The 18696-nt window shown below is 41.8% G+C and overlaps 1 protein-coding gene across 2 annotated transcripts in view; it reads left to right on the top strand.

Moving 5' to 3' along the window:
- The window catches only part of lgr4 (leucine-rich repeat containing G protein-coupled receptor 4), a 42338-nt gene that overhangs the window by 9571 nt on the left and 14071 nt on the right, over positions 1-18696 (top strand). For both annotated transcript variants that reach the window (XM_070958179.1, XM_070958202.1), the window contains exons 2-6: positions 3186-3257; positions 8490-8561; positions 9577-9648; positions 13905-14120; positions 15792-15863. In XM_070958179.1, the coding sequence (XP_070814280.1) occupies positions 3186-3257; positions 8490-8561; positions 9577-9648; positions 13905-14120; positions 15792-15863 (504 nt within the window). The remainder of the gene's footprint in view (positions 1-3185; positions 3258-8489; positions 8562-9576; positions 9649-13904; positions 14121-15791; positions 15864-18696) is intronic.

Genomic DNA, 18696 nt, shown 5'->3' on the forward strand with positions numbered 1-18696 from the left:
ATTCTGAGCACACTGACTATATATCTAAGATAATAAGTACAGATCTCCACCAGGCAGTGATCGCAGCTGTAGATCAGGCCGGTGGCGTCGTAAAAACAAAAATATTCTGATTACTGGTGCATGAGTTGTGGGTGAGGGAGATAATTCATCATTGATGAGGAAAATATTAATTAGATTACCTTCAGCAGTCTCAGAAATTGCATCTCCCCATTAGGAGAGACGTTGTGCTAATTAGCGTACAAGGCACTGCGGTGTGACCTCACTGACACATCAACAGGACCAGTCAGGATCAGGTTTCTTCTGCACATGCACAGGTCACTGGCACACAGTCCAGGCTCAAACAGTTAAATTGTTTGGAGCAAAAGAGCCACTCTCCAGATGAAGCTCCCAGAGGCTGAAAGCGTAGTTCTGTTGCACTTAACAGCACAGAGCAAACCTGTACGTTTACAGTTTTCTGTTTTGCAGCTCATGAAATTTGCTGCAGTGACATTACTGTGTGAATTTAAAAGGCAGTATATCCAGAGGTGGAGTGAAATGTCCATATGGGTGTGGGTCTTTAAATCAGGTGGGTGGTGGGTGGATGAATAATGTGTATGCGTGATTTTGGACGACGTCGGAAGCGATCTGAAACTGCCCATCTGTCTGCCCATCGACAGAAATCTGTTTTGATGGATTAATTTTGAAAGTCATTTTCAGAAGTTTAAATAGTTCTCTAGTTTCAGCCTCTCAGTTGTGAGAATTTGGTGCTCTTCTTCATCATATGTGATAGTAAATTGATTAACTTTGGGGTTTAGACTGCTGGCCTGACAAAACAAGCCATTTTGAAGATGTCACGTTTGACTTGAGGCATTTTGGACTATTAAAGTTGTGATTTTTCAGTAATTTAACACTTTTTATAGACAAAACAAGGCCTCATACCATTGCGTACATTGCTAGAACTGTGAATAGCAATGCAAATAAAGCAATTAAGGACTGCATTATTTATTCATGCATAAAAATTCTTCAGCTTCTACAACCATAATACATAACGACAGAGAGGGGGCAGGGGTTGGGATATTGAGCAATATGTTAAGAGTATTTAAAATCAGCACTTCAATTCATCACATCATACACAGTCTTTTAACGTTTGTGTGTGTGTGCTAGTGCTTAAAAAATATATCGTGTAGTATTTCTACGTTAACTAACCACAAATTCAGATTGTATATTTAAAGGGTTTATACTTTGACTGTTAGAACATGTTCATACTTCACCTGAGCTGTCATATTTTCCTCTTCTCAAAGCATGTCTGCTACTTTTGTCAGGTTCTCTGCTTCCTCTCTGCTAAAGTGAAGCCAAGTGGCACATGGGATAGAAATTTACTGATACCTGTTTGTAGAAGCGTTTAGGCTTGTCACCATTTATCACAGCTGCATTTTTAGTGTCCCCCTCAATCTGTCTTAGCAGGGACGGGCCAGAACCTTGATGAGTAAAGCAGCCAGACACAGAGGGAGGGAGGAAGTGTGATAGAGCCTCGCAGGCCTCCTGCACTCCCCAGCCCTGCATGTGGTTCAGACCAGTCAACAGTCTGCGGGAGATTTAGTCAAAGACGGTTTAAAATGTGGTTAGGGATGTATCTATCTGACCACCAGTGGTGGCAGATCTGCAGCAGTGGTTGCAGATCACCACCAAAGATGTTGTCAGGGTAGGGGGAAAAAAAAAAAGATAAGATAAGGAGTGGGTGGATGTTGATGGAAGTGTTGTTGTAGCTGCACAGTCTATATGGTAATTGGATAACCAGGTAAGTGGAGATGGGACATAGGTCGCAGGGATGATGAGGGTTCTGTCAGGGCCCGCCTTTTAAGGCTTCTGTGTGTGTGTGTGTGTGTGTGTGTGTGTGTGTGTGTGTGTGTGTGTGTGTGTGTGTGTGTGTGTGTGTGTGTGTAGTTGGGACTGCAGAGGAAGGGCAATATGATCCTTGTAGGATTCAGGGGCCCACACACAAGGTCCTAGAGAGATCTGGCAGTGAAATTCAAGATGGCCAGTTGGAGAGTGAAAGAGGAGGGCGGGAGGGGGGCAGCGGGTTGCTTCATTTGTGAATCCCGGATGTTTTTTCAGCCTTGATATGTGCCGTCTCTTTACATGTGCCGTTGAGGGGGGGTTTCTTTGAAGCAGGTTAGTGGATTCCTAATCAAGATTAGATTGTATACGTCTCCTCTGTAGATCAAAGACAGCATTTTGTCCCCTCTCTTGCTGTGACAGTCCCTTTTTTTCGCAGCCTGTTGAAAACATGGCACGGTTTTCAGTAGCAAGCATATACCTATCAGTGTGGTTTTTTTTAATTATCAGTATGAAGATGTAAACACATATGCTTGTATTAGCTGTGGTGGGGAAGCAAATCAAGTGCTGTGTGCATATTTTTCAAGCTGCTACATGCCTATCCTTACTTGAAGTTGGTTTGAGAAATGGAGATCCCTGGGGCTAGAGAGAAGGGCTTTTTCTAGGCTTTTTTTGTTGAGGTTATACTCATGCAGGCACAGTCAAAAGACATAAAACTGTCATAGGGGATGGGTGATGCAACTACCTTACCTGTGTGTGTGTGTGTGTGTGTGTGTGTGTGTGTGTGTGTGTGTGTGTGTGTGTGTGTGTGTGTGTGTGTGTGTGTGTCATGTTAATTAAATTCAAACTTAATTTCAGACTCAGGGTCCAGATAAACAATGGGGGCATTATATAGAATAGCTAATGTCTTAATTTGGTTTTGCTGTGGTTTATTTGATGAAATAAGGCTTCATACACAGATTGTTTGATTTTGAGACATTCAAAAGTCTCTTGGAAAAATCTGAGAATATCTATCTTCACACTAACACTTCCACATCAGGGTTAAAAAGGGCTTCACAGTAACAAAAGGCAAGGAAATAAAAAGTGTTTAAATAAAGGTTTCATGCAAAAATAAGCAAAACAGTCAGAGAATAAGAAAGCCAGTGAGAAACATGGGTAAAAATCGGTCTTACAAGTGAGCTGTTGCTGGAAACAGTTTGCAAACTACACAAGTTTGCATGTTTTAAAATGTTTTTTAATTAAAATATATGAAACATATCATTCTAGCTGTCCTAAGTATCCTGTGACAAAGTCTCCTTATCAAGACATGGTGGACAAATTCTGATTGAAAGGTTTCGATCAGTGTTTCTAACTGGTTCTTGTTTCCACAGTGACCTGAGCATGAACAACATCACTGAGCTTCCAGCCTATGTATTCAAGAACTTCCCCTATCTGGAGGAACTGTGAGTACATGCTCCCTCTTTCCCTTGTTAATGATGTATTTACTCTGTGCAATGTTGACATGAGGGCCGGGCTTTAGGATACGCACCTGGATGTTTGAGTTTGTACTGCAAAGCACACAGTATAGGTGCACAACATGCCCTTCTTCTCAGCTGAAGAAGATAAGGGCAGTGTTACGTGAGGTTACGAATCGCCCACTGTTCACTGTAAAAGGTGCAGTGAGGCTCAATTAAAAAGGTGAGGTGAGATGACATATTGAAGCTACAGTCATGTAAAATCCCGTGTGGATTTTTGCTTTTAAAGGATTATCGGGGTGGCAACAGCACATTTCTGCTCTGTGGCTTTGTTATTTCTTCACTCTTTAAATAGTGCGCCGTCTGGCTCGGTGCTGCAGGGAGTCACAGATAAGAATCTGTCTACCTGATATCAGGTAACGTGCAGCCCTGAGAAAACAAAATGACCAGCGAGTGAACATTATCCAGTGGTTCCAGCTCCGCTTGGCCTCTCGTGGGCATGTTTTCTCAGCTCTGGTGCGTCTTTCAGCCGGCCGAGTCTTCGTCCGCTTCTTTTCCATACTCCACTCCAATCTGCTTTGTCGACAGGCAATTTACTTTTCATCGCATTGTGTGGAGGAATGCAAGGCAGGAAGGAAGAGGGCAAAACAATGGTTTCCACAGCAACACGGCTAAAAAACCCACCCATTCTCGCTGCTGCTTCTTTCTTGTCTTAGCTCGTCTTTATGGATGGACTCTTGCTGGGGTCTGGAAGATCTTGATTGACATGTGCCCATAGTTCATACGTGTGTTTGTTTAACCTTTTTTTTCGGGGAACAAATCTGCAGGCTTGTCTCTGTGAACTCGGGCGGATGACTTTTTGGCTCTAGGGCTTCAGCAGTGTCAGCGAACCAGAGCATGGGCCCGGAGGGCAGAGACAGGGAGAGAAGGAGCTGACAGAGGAAGAGAACAGGGAGAGAAAAGACAGCGGGCCGTCCTCCTACAGGACAGGAGCCGAGACGAGGGAGGAATATTCCCTCCTTCGTAGTCACGCAATCTCCTCCGCTCTCTTTCTTTCTTGCCAAAGGCGCCACAAAGCTGAGCAGAGGTGATGACAGGCATTCTCAGTCTTCTTTGTAGTTTGTTTATATTCTTGGAAATCGCCTGCGACTGATAGGCACTCTATATATCTGAAGTGAATTATGGTAATGACACCTGCATCAGTCTTCTTGTGTCTGTGTGTTGAGGTTTGTTGACAGAATGGTTTAAATTATTGATTATCATAATTTCTTGTTATATTGATCATGCTTTCATGTTGTTTTTTTGAGTTTCAGTTTAATGCAACTTTATTTTCTTGTCTATTTTTTTTATATTATTGCTTCCGTTTGTATGAAATTTGCGCTTAAAATAAAGATTGTTGTCCTTTCTTGCTGTTTTTAATCGGTATGAATCTGGCTGAGTGATATGCCATAAAATACATATCAGTGTAATTTATCCTTTCCCTTGATAACAGGAATGTAACAATAACTGTATTGAAGTACGGAGGTGCACGATTTCCTTTTGCAGTGTCGGTGTAGTATGTTTGTATGTAGTATGCACTCATGTTTTTTTTTTTCTTTGTGACGTATGATGTTAATACAGATGTCCCCAAACCCCCATCATTCATTACATAGCCATGAAGCCACACCTCTTACAGTCACTGACCCTCCCAGTGTGTTCTGTTATGCGTCGTGAGGGAGGGTTCTAGCAGAATTTTGTTTAGAATTTATAATTTGATTGGTTTAACTTGTTCTCAACACTATAATGAACATGAGTAATAATGATTATTATATAGTGAAGAAGTGGGAGGAACCACTGGTTCTTTGGGTTTTACTGCCCAATCTGTATCCCAAATCAAGTTCATTTATTCAAGTTTTCTTTTGTTGATCAGTGTTACGTAACATAGTTTAGTTTCTGAGAAATCATGTTTGTCTCTCAGTCTGTTATGGCAGATGGCTCCAAATACTACAATATCCAAGAGTCTCGGTCATTGTTGCCATGGCAAAGCTAGTCTTTGTTGTTGCAGTTAGAGTAAAACAGAAGGCTGGAGATGCTGATGTGATCAAAAATTAATCCAGACTCCAAGAGAAAACTGATTTAAACTTCAGTTTTTCTAATTTGTATCTCACGCTTACGTTAGCCCTTTACGTAACAGAATTTTAAGTTCAAATGCACCTTGGGAGTCATAGTTGACTTCCACCCCACAGTCTTGTACTTTAATCTTCTTTATCAAAGAACAAGATGTTTTCATTTGTAACACAGTTTTTTGTACTGATGAGAGAGTTTCATACTGATCTAAACCTCAGAAGGGCACCAACCGTAACCCACACAACATAGTGGGAAAAATGAATAGGACTTTTACTTCTGGAGCAATGGAATGTCAAACATCTCCTCCCACTTCACAGCTCTGTTATAATATCATGATCATTGAGATTTTTGATGTGAACATTTTCACTGGCAGTATGAGCAAAGGAAATGAAGTAAAAGGCTGATCGTCACAGCCACATATACCAACAGTGGTTAAAAAAAAAAAAAAAAGGTGTGTATTGTGCATGTGGGAGCATGTTGTGGGGGAGGGGTGCTTGTTTAGGTTTTGCTGATATTTTTACAGCAAAATATTTTTGGTGGTAAACTTAGCAATGCGTGTTTGTGGCCCTTTCCTGTTGTCAGAGTGCACTGCAGGGCTCTTTGTGAATTTGCTATTGACAAAGGTAGACCTGTGGGAGTGGTGTTGCACAAGGAGAGGATTTAGCCTTTCCTCAATGAGATTTAGCACATTCTTCTGCCCCCGTTGAAGCCTGGGGGGACATGTACTGAATTTGCTGAAAGACGCACGGGGAGGAGAAGCTCTTTATGTTGTGAAACCTGAAAGATATCTGACTGATTTGTCAAACCATGTTTGCATGTGGTGGTTAGTGGCTCGTGTCATCGACTGCAGGTTCAGGTTTGTGCGAGTTTCCAATGAGTAAAGTCATAGTGAGGTAGCCACATGGGTCAGTCAGTGCTGGAAATGAACAAGAATGACTCAACAACCACAGACAAGATTCTTTTTACACTCTGAATTTGTAGGCCTCCGTACGCGTGACAACTTGTACGAGAGTAATGACTGTAAGTGCAGATTATGGTCCTGGAATTAAAGTCTATTCTCAAAATGCTGTTGCGAGACACCCTCTTGACAAATTGTGGCTCAGTAGAGACACAAACGTTCTTATTGATAGGTTGATTGGGTGGTGTTGTGAATTGTGGAATTCAGCTTTGGAAGCTGTTCACTGGGTTTGTCTTAAAGTCAAGTCAACCTGAGCTGACGGCCTTTTTTATGAAGCTGGTGAGCGTTCACATCCCGGTATGACAACTTATTTAATGTCGATTCAAAGCAGTTTTTCTACTGTTTATAGACGTCTTGGATTAATTTTGTTTTCAGCATTACTCACATGTTCTCCTGTCAAGCTCTTGGAAGATTTCAATTTAGAAGCACAGAAAGATTTTATTCAAATGCTTCAAGCATTTTTAAGACTTGCCATCTTGTGAAGCTGTTTCAGTTGGCTGTGTCACTTCCATTTCTAAGGTAGACTGTAGAAATGTATTTGGAATTTGTTGAGTCTGAAGCCAGGTCTCCATTCAAACATAGCGGCATCCACGACTGTTATATGAATATTAGGAGCTGGTTCACTGAAATAAAGAGCTGATGGTTAAGCCAGTGCAGAAGAAGAAGATGACAGAGCTAGAAGAGCAGCAGTTCAACCTTAAACAGTCAGAAACAATGTGGAAAACATGACAGTTCATGACATTTCTGTTTGTTTCATATATTTGAGGAAGGTTACAGCCTCCTCATCACTCCACGCAGATCTGATGTTTTCATTTGCTGCCATTTTTCATCTCCTCGGTGGAGCGAAAGCTTCAGTGGGTGTTTAAGTCAGATGCTTCATGTAAGTCGTGATTAATTCACTGAGTCTGTTTCCATTGCACTTTGTTACCTTTTGCTTTTATTGATACACCAACTCTTCCACCTCAGCCAAGAAATGTTTTTTTCTGTTTGCCCTCAGCTTTTCTTATGTGCAAATTTAAAATACACATAAAAACAGGTGGATGGAAACCCACCTTGTGATAGCAAAGCACAATCCTGTGGGTTAAACTTTGCATACTGATCACGTGTCTGGCTGAATAACCCAGCAAATACACTGTAGACAGATCTGAGCAGCCCAGCAACATTAAAGGCTACGAAGAACCCATAAGACAACACTTAAAGTAACACGTTTCAATCTTCAAAGACATGATGGTGCAACTTGCCTCTGATGCCATGAGTGGTGGTGGATAATGGCACAAAATGTTTTCCGTAGCATAAATGGAGAAACTCTGGAAAGCTTTCGTATGTTTTGTTTGAGGGGCTAATACAGTACATACCTATGCAACAGCTAATCCTCATCAGGGACTCACAGCTATTCACACCTGTCAACTGCCTTTAAATTCATGGCATACAAACAAAAGACCAGTTTTGAATTTACATGAAGGCTATATGGTCTTGTTACACAGTGAGCCTGATTTCTCAGGCTCACACCCAGCTGCTCTCATTGCAGGGAATTCAGCCTGGCCAGACTCATGTTGCAGAGTGATAAATCTGCTGCTAATCTCTCAGGCCCGATATTACACTTAGGCTGTGTGTCCCAGTCAGCCTGTCCCATGCTTATTTACACCCCTATTTCCTATACACTTCCTGTTCCCAACAGGAAAGGGAGGCGTCCCCTCAGCCTCAAGTAATTCATGCAGGGACTGAAACAGCTGCCCGGTGATAAATGTTACAAGGCAGTACAGTTTGTATCAGCCCCTGAGGGGTGAATTAGGTTTTCGCTCTCTCTACAGGGAGCATTGAGCAGTGATGGTTGAGAGGCTCAGAAAGGGATCTAAGGAGGGGATATCCAGGAACAGTTCTAATCTCCTGTGGGTGACAGACGAAGTGACAACAGGCCATGGCACAGACTCATGTCTTTGACACCCCAGGCCCCGTGTTCAGCATCAGAGCTGGAACCTAATCTACCGAGGGGCTGGGTGTGAAGACGTTCTCAACACTATGCATCACTTAACTCAGAAATAAAAATATACTCTGCCTTCTTTTACAGCCTGTGCTTCTTTTACAGGAATGTCTCCTGGAACTTTGAAACATTTGAGAATTTTCCAAAATATAAGTTTGACTCTCTCTCACCATAGGCGACTTGCGGGGAATGACCTGTCATTCATCCACCCTGAAGCCCTGTCTGGACTCCATCAGCTCAAAGTCCTGTAAGCATACTCCCTCCCTGCCACCACCGCCACCATCTACACACACACACACACACACACACACACACACACACACACACACACACACACACACACACACACACACACTCAAGGCTGTGACAGCGGCGTGAAGTTTTCCACACACCGGGGGAGAGAATAAATACTGCAGTTGGTGGTAACATTGTGCCGCTGTCAGTTATTGTGACCCTAAACATACTCACAGAATTTACATCTACTAGATGAAATGCACTTTTTCATCCCTCCTTCATCTGTGACTGTGAAAAACCCTAACAGAGCTTTGCATACAAGCCCTGTGTAAAAATTAGTTCTACATAATTCCCATCGGGCAGCACACCCTAGTGTGCTTGCACAAACTCGAACGCATTGAGTGCCACACAAAGCGCTTCCCTGTTGATTCTGCACTGAGCCAAAAGTTCAAAGTCCTGTTGATCTACAGATGAGGTCTTGGTAACAGAACTGAAAACACAAACACTAGGACTGATCATATCAAGTGATTTATTCACATTGTTGCTTGTAATTACACAAGTGAAAACAAATTGAATTATTTTGACTGCATGTAGCTCAAACAAACCCGTTAGAGTTTAGTCAGTTTTCACAAGTACTGTAACCATCCAAGACGGCATTTTTATTTATTTGTTTTTTTGAGCTAAGAATTTTGTCTTCCCTCCAGCCAGTGTTGCTTTACATTATTAATTTTGCATGTTTTAACTATGTAAGTCTACACAATTTTATATTCCTACAATTAAACATACTGTGAAACTGTTGTCACAGACAAGATAATCAGAAAAACTCTGTCAAACCATTGTCTCCTCCAAAGGGAATAACTGTGACCAGTGTGGATCCACATTAACAAGAAGACACTGATGAGACCCTCAGAAAGCTCACAAACACATGGAGTTAGTCTTGAATGTATCTGTGGATGCATATTGTTTTAGATTCACAGTAGAAGAGAAAGTATTGAGTTGAAATCATTATTTTGCTATTTTACCTTCAGGATGCTCCAGAATAACCAGCTGAAGACCGTGCCCAGTGCAGCCCTGAAGAACCTTCATTCTCTCCAGTCTCTGTAAGTCATCTGCCATACATACACACACGTTGTGCATGCATACGCGTGTGTGGGGAATTGTCTTGCTGTTTAATTTCAATTGGAAACACTACTACTGCAGCAGAGGCCGTAATGATTATTTGCCATTGTACTAGTCAGAGGTTTTGTTGGATTAATGTTGTTTTACCTGGTTCTAAACTGTCAAACATGAACGCCAGGAACTACACATCATCTGGGGGCTGAAAAATGTCTCTTCTGAATTACTTATGCACAATGTAAATGATCAAAATGCATTGCTACTGCTGCAGCTGCAAAAAGCAGGCATTCATTTTTACATGTAAGTTATTATTATTATTATTATTATTATTATTATTATTATTATTATTATTATTATTATTATTATTATTATTATTATTACCTTTATTTAACCAGGAAGTCCCATTGAGATTCAAAATCTCTTTTACAAGAGAGACCTGGCCAAGGTAGCAGCCAGTCACAACATATAAAGATGCAACAAATATGACATATTAAACAAACAAACAAACAAAAGTAATCTCTGTACTGTGACAGTCTCAAGTCATAATGTCACACCAGCCTGTTTGTGAGTTTTATTAATGGCCCCTGTTTCCTCCAGAAGTTGCAGTTAATAAGAAAAGCTTTTCTGTCCTGAATTCCTGGATAGGAAGGTTCGCTGCACTCATCAGCACTGTTGTCAGAGAAAGCACTGCGATGTATTTACACAGCCTCCTATCCAATGTGGAATTCATAGTGTTTGTGCCAAACTAACAACTACATTCTAGACAGCTACTCACCAAGACAAAATACAGAAAGCAACAATGAGAGGAGAACTGCAGAACAGTTTATCTGCTAATGTATGGAAAGATCTCAGCGTTTGGTGCTGAAGATTTGCTAAGCAAATTTATGCAAAAATGAGTCTCTATGTAACAATGAAGTTTAGTTTGAGGTCAATGGCCACTGATTTCTCAGTGTGAATGACCAGCGGGAGGCATAAAACGTTTGTTGGTCAGTTGGTCCACCATTTTGGTCCAGACTGAAATATCTAAACAGTTACTGGATGATTGCCATGAAATTTTTGACAGACATTGATGGTTACCAGAGATGCTACCAACATGCGGGTCACTTATGTGGTTTTGAGTAAAATGTGTGGATTGGATTGCCATTTAATTTGTCCATTACTTGAAAGTGCACTATGTATGTGAAGTAATTTTAATGTATTAATCGCTTTGTAATTGAACTTTAAAAATGTAACGGTCCCAACTTTCTTAGTCTATGTAAAGGATTCAGGGCAGTTTTTTTGCTAAAATCCAAAATGTGACTTTATACATGCTACAAGTGTGTCACCTCTGCTTCCCTACAGTGCAAACATTTTGCAGCACTAGCTAACGTTTACCTTAGAAATGGAGTCCACTAATGTCAAATACGAATGGCACACACTACAGCAAGTCCAACACTATGTCCGAAGTCACATTGCAAAAGTATGTGAAATATATTGTGAAATTGTGGTTTTAGCTGGCTAATGTTAGTTAATATTAGCTTGCTTACACAGATGAATTGCTAGCCAGCTAACTGTTTTCAGTGGATTACGTTAACTAACTTTTCCAGATTCCCATGGCTAATCTGGCTGGTTAGTTGGCTAGTGTGCTGTTTGCAAATTCCTTTATCAGTTAACATTACAAAGCAAAGGACGACAGACCGTCAACATAATGTTAATGCAAAATGCTATCCAAACTAGCTATTGCTTTCTACTAGCCAAGAGTGATGCAGGGCTAGGCCCACCTGACCTTAACTTAGGGTACAGTTAGTTTTTGGCCGTTTGGCTGTGGCTTGGCTGCACAATGTGGGTCTGGCTCTGGTTGCATTATGGCTTCGGCCGATGGAGTGATTCGCATAGGCCAAGCTAGTTTGTATCATGGAGCCAGTGGTCCAAATAAAATATGGAAATATTACAAACAGCAATGGTATTCTAAATATGATTGTATTTTATTTTCCAGCATTTAGTGTTGATTTCCGTGTGAAGTCTTGTATATGTCACAACGGTGTTCTGGCCAGTACCCACAGGATGATGCTTGCTCATGCCTACAGAGTGTGAGCGTGAGCAACAGGATGCTAAACTAAGATCGTGAATGTTGTAAACAGAAATATGCATTTGTGCCACATGTTATTTCAAATAAAGGTTCACCATAGAAACACCAAGATACATCGTGCTACAGTTACAGGTTGTCAAATTTTAGCATTCATACAAATTCTCCTTATCTTTCACCACTGTTCCTGGAGTCCTGTTCATCTTGAGCATCATATTGCTTCAGCCGTACAGATCAAATTCAGGTAGATAGTTGACATTCATCAAGATAATTTGAATTTCCCTGTTTGATATGTGACTGCAGCCGTCAGTTAAGGTACACTATTTCAAATGTTACACTGCTCCCAGTCGGCATTACGATGAAAGTTAAGGCTTTACTCTTCCTCCAAGTTGAGAATAACAGTTGAAATCTCCATTATTTACTCAAGACGTTGTTGATGTCATTTAGGGGCAGTCCCATTCATATCACATACTTGACTCCTGCTGCAGTGTTTGTTGTGCTGTAAGCCTAGCAGCCGTGTGCAAATGTAGGTCAGTCTTATTCAGCAGATCTGTAGCTAACTTTTCTCTTTTTTACTTTGTATTGGTGGGTTTTCCAGGAGCTTGTGTGTTTCCATGTGTTTACTCGTAACTGTCAGCCCTCTTGCAATTTCCTACTCCATTCGCCCTCAGTCTCAGCATTGTTTTTCTGCAACTGCTGAATGTTAGCTTCATTGAGACTGTAACAGGGACATGGCTCTATTTATGCCAACACCCTCCACTACTGTGCCTTTGAGTTTGACAAGGACTAATGGAGGAATGGATCCAGCTGGAGAAATGTGCTGAAAATCAAGCTTTCAGCTATTATCACCCCTCTATATCCCTCCCCTTGTCCCTTGCTTCCCCTCTTCTTTTTTCCTGCCTCTCTTCTTTCTATTTAACAGATGTCTTTTCTCTGTGAGGGTTTATAGGTCTGTAGCTGAAGTAATATGCTTTGGCAGAGCCAGGACTTGGTTTGTATAAAGCCTTAGAGAGCTAAATGTCAATCAAGACTGTTTTTCTTCCAGCCCAGACACTTGAGGAATTTTGAGGGAGGGCGAGACACTCAGTGAGGGAGGACAACAGGAGAAAACAGCGTGGTGATGATGAAAAGAGCACTTTTGCATTCATAATCCGTCTTAAATAAAGAATATTTCTTTTCTTTTCTTTTTTTTTTTAACCACGGAGCTATTGGCTCCTGATCAGAATTTCATCAGTTTGCAGGGTCAATGGGGAGAATATCCGCAGCATGTTATGTAAGTTCTGTGAAGTCACCACTTAGAATAGGTCAATATATCATATTAACTACGGTAGCCAAATAAACATTTATGTCATCCTTCTCGGGGTACTTTGTTATACAGTGTGCGTCGTTCAGTTGAAGAATGACGAGTTGGCCTAGGTGGACAATTTCACGTATCTCAGTATTTCTCAGAAGTGAGAGTAAAAAAAAAAAAAAAGGGCCTGAGTTAGACCATTGCAGTGATTGCAATAATGCAGCAATTGTTGTCTCGAGGGCTTACAACAGGGAGTGGAGCCACAGTAATGCCGTTCAGTTTTTACGAGTCTATTTTTCACATCTTCACTAACAGTCACAAGATGTTGTGAATGGCCAAAGAATCAAATGAGTCTTCGAGAGTTTGCAGTTGAGCGGGATTCTTAAACTGAGTTGTCCCTTCTGCACCGAGTGGAACCATTAAATGGTTCCACTCGGAACCATTTAATGGTTCACAAGTGAGCACCACTTGTGCCTTTTTTTGGTGGTATTCAGAGTGTCGCTGATTAGGAGTTAGAATGAATGTGCATCAAAGTTACATGCTGGTCTTTGCATTAACAAATCCCCAATACCTTTCAGTCCTTGAAGAAGACAAAATGTTGAAATAATGTTGAAATAATTGGAGCTTAGTGTACACTTACCTGCTTTTTAAGTAATTGTGTAGAGAACAAAAGCAAAACCCAGTAAAAACTAAATTGACCTTTTCTCCAAGATGGATTTGGAGCTGGAAGAGGAACTTTCTGGTCAAGACTGTTTGCTGCTTGGCTCACTCCAGATCCACCATGGCCTAGAAAAGTGGCAACAGAATGAATGAAAAGATCAAATTAATCATAATCATGATAATTTAATCGACCCATGCTTTTTTCTTGTTCCTCTGTTCTGCAGTCGCCTGGATGCGAACCATATTACCACAGTTCCAGATGACAGTTTTGAAGGTCTTCAGCAGCTGCGCCACCTCTGGTTGGATGATAACAACCTGACGGAGATCCCCATCGGTTCCCTGAAACACCAGGCAAACCTTCAGGCTCTGACATTGGCGCTGAACCGCATCTCATACATACCAGACAACGCCTTTGCAAACCTCACCAGTCTCGTTGTGCTGTAAGTTATATGAAGCTACTGTTCTAATTGTGGTTTAGAATGAATATCTGTACTGCTGTGTTGAAGTACAAATGTTTATACCTGTTTCACTGATGTTTCTGTCCAGTTGGGCCTTTGCCTCAGTGTGCAGGGAGGATTAAAAAAAGACCATAGGCATCAGCTGTATGCACTGACCTCTCCAGGTGTCTAATAATAATATACAGATAGTCAATAACAACCTGAGTCAAAAACAGTATTGTCATTTCACGTGACCACTAAACAAAACTAAAAAAAAAAAAAACGTAAAAAAATATCCAGAAGCACAATGTCTGTAAATGTGTAAGCAGCCATGTCATGAAACAATCAGTCATTATTTTGACAGTTACATATCATGGTAATTCATCAATCAATGTTTCTGGTGAGTTGTCTCTTAAAAGCAGTAAGTAACAGTTTCAGAGTCCTTAAAGTGAACTTGCCCACACCACCCAGGAGAACTTTGCATGTCATCTGTGTAGACCTTTACACTAAATAACTAGACAGGAACAACCTGCTGGGATGCTTTTTTAAAGCCTCAATTAACCAGACACACTGACTAAGAACGTTCTCATGTTTACTAAAATGACCTGAGGGAGAAGCTGGAGAAGTGAAAGCCACTAGGTGTTAAGTAGATGAGGACATTTCTCACGTTGTAAGCTAACACATGCAAATTCTCTGCAGTGTGAGTGCACAGTAATAGTTTCTTTCTGAGTGGTGGCATGTATTGAGGGGATGGATTTTTTTTTTTTTAATTTTATGTCAGGTAATGTTTAGGGATTTTTGGGGTTAATTTCTAATTAAATAACTTAAAAATCTTGTATCTACCTGACTCTGCAGGTCACCATCCAGTTAGTAAAATACACCTGTAATGCAGAAGCTCCCCTCTAAGTTAAAGAAGCTGTAATTCTTATTTCACTGTTCACAGATCATCTGCATTATTCTGTCACCGAAAACTAAAGCAAGCCCCTCTCCTTGTGCTCTGCTCAAGCTCTGAACGTATCCTCCGAGCGACTGCAAATCGGATCCCAAACACAAACATACTGTTGTATTTGTTTCCACAGCTTACAGTTAATAAGTAAACAAAACGGCTTGCTACTCATGCCCTGCTGTGTTTTTGCATGCGAGCACTTTTGCAGTGAAATGCGCCATTGGGGTTTGAATTTGAATGTTAATGATACTTTGAAAAAGTTGCTTGACTCACAGCATTAATGTAAAATCAAGATTATCTCGTTGTTTTATGCAGGGTGGGAAATGCTAAAACCTTCCGCGAGAGGAACTTCTACAAATATGCGGTGCATAACGCATCAGAGGGATTGTTCCAAACATACATTTTTTTCAACTGCTCCTGTTATACGTTCACACACACACTCAAGCACATGCACACAGACACACACACACTGACTGGTATTGCTGCAGGGTTAGTATAAACACGTCTGGATAAACAGGAAAAATAGACCTTGAATCTATTAGGCGAGGAAAGCCTTCTGGATATACACATACAGCACTGACACCTGATTCTCACGTCACTCTCTGCCATTCAAAGATTATCTATGGAACATTTAACAAAAGCTGAAAAACAAGAATGGATGAGTCAAAGATTATTTTACGGCAGGAAAGCTTCACAGGCGTGTGTAAAGCGGCTTTTTGCTTTTCCAGGCATCTTCACAACAACAGAATTAAGGAGATAGGAGACAACTGTTTTGCTGGACTCATGAACCTGGAGACACTGTAAGTGCACAGTCATTTAGTAGTTGATGGAGTGTGTGTGTGTGTGTGTGTGTGTGTGTGTGTGTGTGTGTGTGTGTGTGTGTGTGTGTGTGTGTGTGTGTGTGTGTGTGTGTGTGTGTGTGTGTGTGTGTGTGTGTGTGTGTGTGTGTGTGTGTGTGCGCGCGCGCGCGCACACATACGCCTGTTTGTGTGCTAACAGCTCCCCCACCCACCTCTGCTCCAGTCATCATTGTGTCCACTTCCTCCTTTAATTGCCCTAGGATAAATAGAGCAAAGTACATGATGCTTATCAAATCTGCCCTCCCACTGTTCACTTCCTCCTGCCACAGAGCCATGAAAAATCTTTTAGTGACAGCCTTACCTAATGGCACACAGCTACTGTACAATAAACAGACCTCAACAGCAGACCAGGGCTGTCCTGACACTTTTTATTTTGTTCTAAATCCCAATCTGATACATTTTGAGTGACGCATCTGTTGGTATGTTAGCATTTCCAATGCAGCACAGTGCAGTGATGCAGTCCTGCATTTTAGCTTCTCTGTCATGTTTTACACTGGTGTTTTATAGCCTTGCTCCTCCTCCTCTGGTAGCTGGTTTCTGTCGGGGCTTGTGATTTCCCGTCTTGTTTTCTGTATTTATTTTAATTTTCCTTAAACTTGAAAGTTTTAATTTTTTGCTGAATTGGACATCTAAAGACATATTTTATGGACAAATATTTAAAAGTTGTGGATGACCCTTGCGACCTCTGATATTTCACGGATACACTCTGCACTGGCCTACTGACAAAAAAAAAAGCCTGCTTCGGCCTACCAACAGAAAAAGCCTGCTGGCAGCTAAAGCTAACTAGCACCAAGATGCCTCCTTTCGCCACAGATGACCTCTACAAACTTCTGCAGCAGGTTGCAGTGTTGTAAACTAAAGATCAGCATCTGGAAATAAACGTAGAATTGAACGGACTTTGTGGAAATGACAGCACTTTGCCATTGACTCAAAACAGCGGACTGGAGAATGCTAACATACAGCTAATTAGCTGTGATACAGCTCCCTCGAAAACTAAAGGGCTGTGTACCGGGTAATAAATCTGCCATTATTAGTCGTCCCTGGAATGCTCTCGGGGCAAAGCCCAAGAGTAAATCAGCTGATATGGGGAGACGTCCAACAGGTAGAACCCAGTGCCCAGAGATCTGTGATGCGACAGGCTGGCCTGCGTTATCATCCTCCTCAACACCTGCGCAGAGTAAGACACAGCCGTGGATAAAAGCTAAAGGGAAGATGAACAACAAAGCTCCCAAACCAGCTAGTGTGCAGTTACAAAATCGGTTTGCTCCACTACTGCAGGACCCTGGATCTCCAACTGAAAACCTGGATAACTTCTCGGACTCACAGAGAAGGGTAAGGCCTGACAGAAAGTCCGAAGCTAGAAAGCTACTGACTGGTCCTGAGACTCTGGTTGTTGGTGATTCTGCTATTAAAGATGTGGGAAGAATGTACAGCAGAAACACAAAAGTGTTGTGCTTTCCTGATGATGCAGTCTCCAACATGACCAACAAAATCCTCAGTATTGTTGCAGAAATTCCAACTCTGAAATACCTTGTACTGCACACAGGGGCAAATGATATTGCGAAACGACAATCTGAAGTGCTCAAACGAGATTTAGGTAAACTGCTAAATGCAGTGAGCTGTCTGAATGCTGAAGTCTTCTTCAGTGGGCCTTTACCACCAGTCAGAGGAGGAGGAGAGAGATTCAGCAGATTGTTAGCAGTAAACAGATGGCTTTCAACTGCATGTGATGTCCACTCAGTGCATTTTATTGACAATTTCAACTTTTTCTGGGACCGCAGACATTTTTTCAAAGGAGACGGACTTTCCCTAAACAAGTAAAAGAGTAAAACTTTTTGCCTCCAACCTATCTTTCTTTCTGTGTCACACTGTTCCCGCTCCCAAGAGACAAGAGGAATCCAAACAAAAGCAGCAAACACCAAAACATGAAGGAGAACCAACTCTCCCCCGGCCTGTATGCTCTAACCATGAGGGATACCAGAGCAAAAAAGGGGGTGCCTCATGTCCTCCACTAGGGGCCACTAGTCGTGAGGATTCACTGACTCCAACCACTAAAACTCCACCTAGGTCACCATCTCCAACTGGCCAAACTCCATCTAGCTCGTAATCTTCACTGGGTATCCCATCACCCTCCTCCTGCTGGAGTTTACTGACCAAATGAACAAACTTGTCAGCGCTGGTATCAGGCTTACTCCTCGCCCATCTGGCATCCTGTCCCCCCAAATTCCAAATTCCCTGCCCCCTACAACCACCCTGTCCCCCTCCACCACCACAGTGCCGACGGGCACCACCTCCACCCCCTCCACCCCCTCCATGGCTTGATCTGAACCTACTCCAGTCCCCTTGTAAGAGCCCAGCACAGCCACCTATTTGTGTTGGTAACTGATGTGTTCTGGGTCCAGCTTTTAAGGCAAATGTTATGCCTGACTTTTCCAAGGAAAAGCCAGGGCCCATTGTGCCGGAAGCTTCATTGATTCATCTATCAATAGGTAGGAGGAGAGGATCGGTCCATCTTTCCAGAAACATCACATCATCGAATTTAACATGTATTCCATGTCAGCCACAGGATTCCATGTCAGCCACACATGTTCTAAAACATGGGGATGTTGGACTTTTTAGCATATTTAAGTTAGCTCTTTTAAATGTTAGGTCTTTGGCAGGCAAATCATTCTTAATCAATGACTTTACCATCAAGCACAAGCTTGATTTTATGTTTTTAACTGAAACTTGGTTAGGACAAGATAACAGCACAGCAGTTCTCAATGAGTCAGCC

Source organism: Chaetodon trifascialis, chromosome 1, assembly GCF_039877785.1.
Source record: "Chaetodon trifascialis isolate fChaTrf1 chromosome 1, fChaTrf1.hap1, whole genome shotgun sequence".
In the NCBI taxonomy this organism is placed as follows: Eukaryota; Metazoa; Chordata; class Actinopteri; order Chaetodontiformes; family Chaetodontidae; genus Chaetodon; species Chaetodon trifascialis.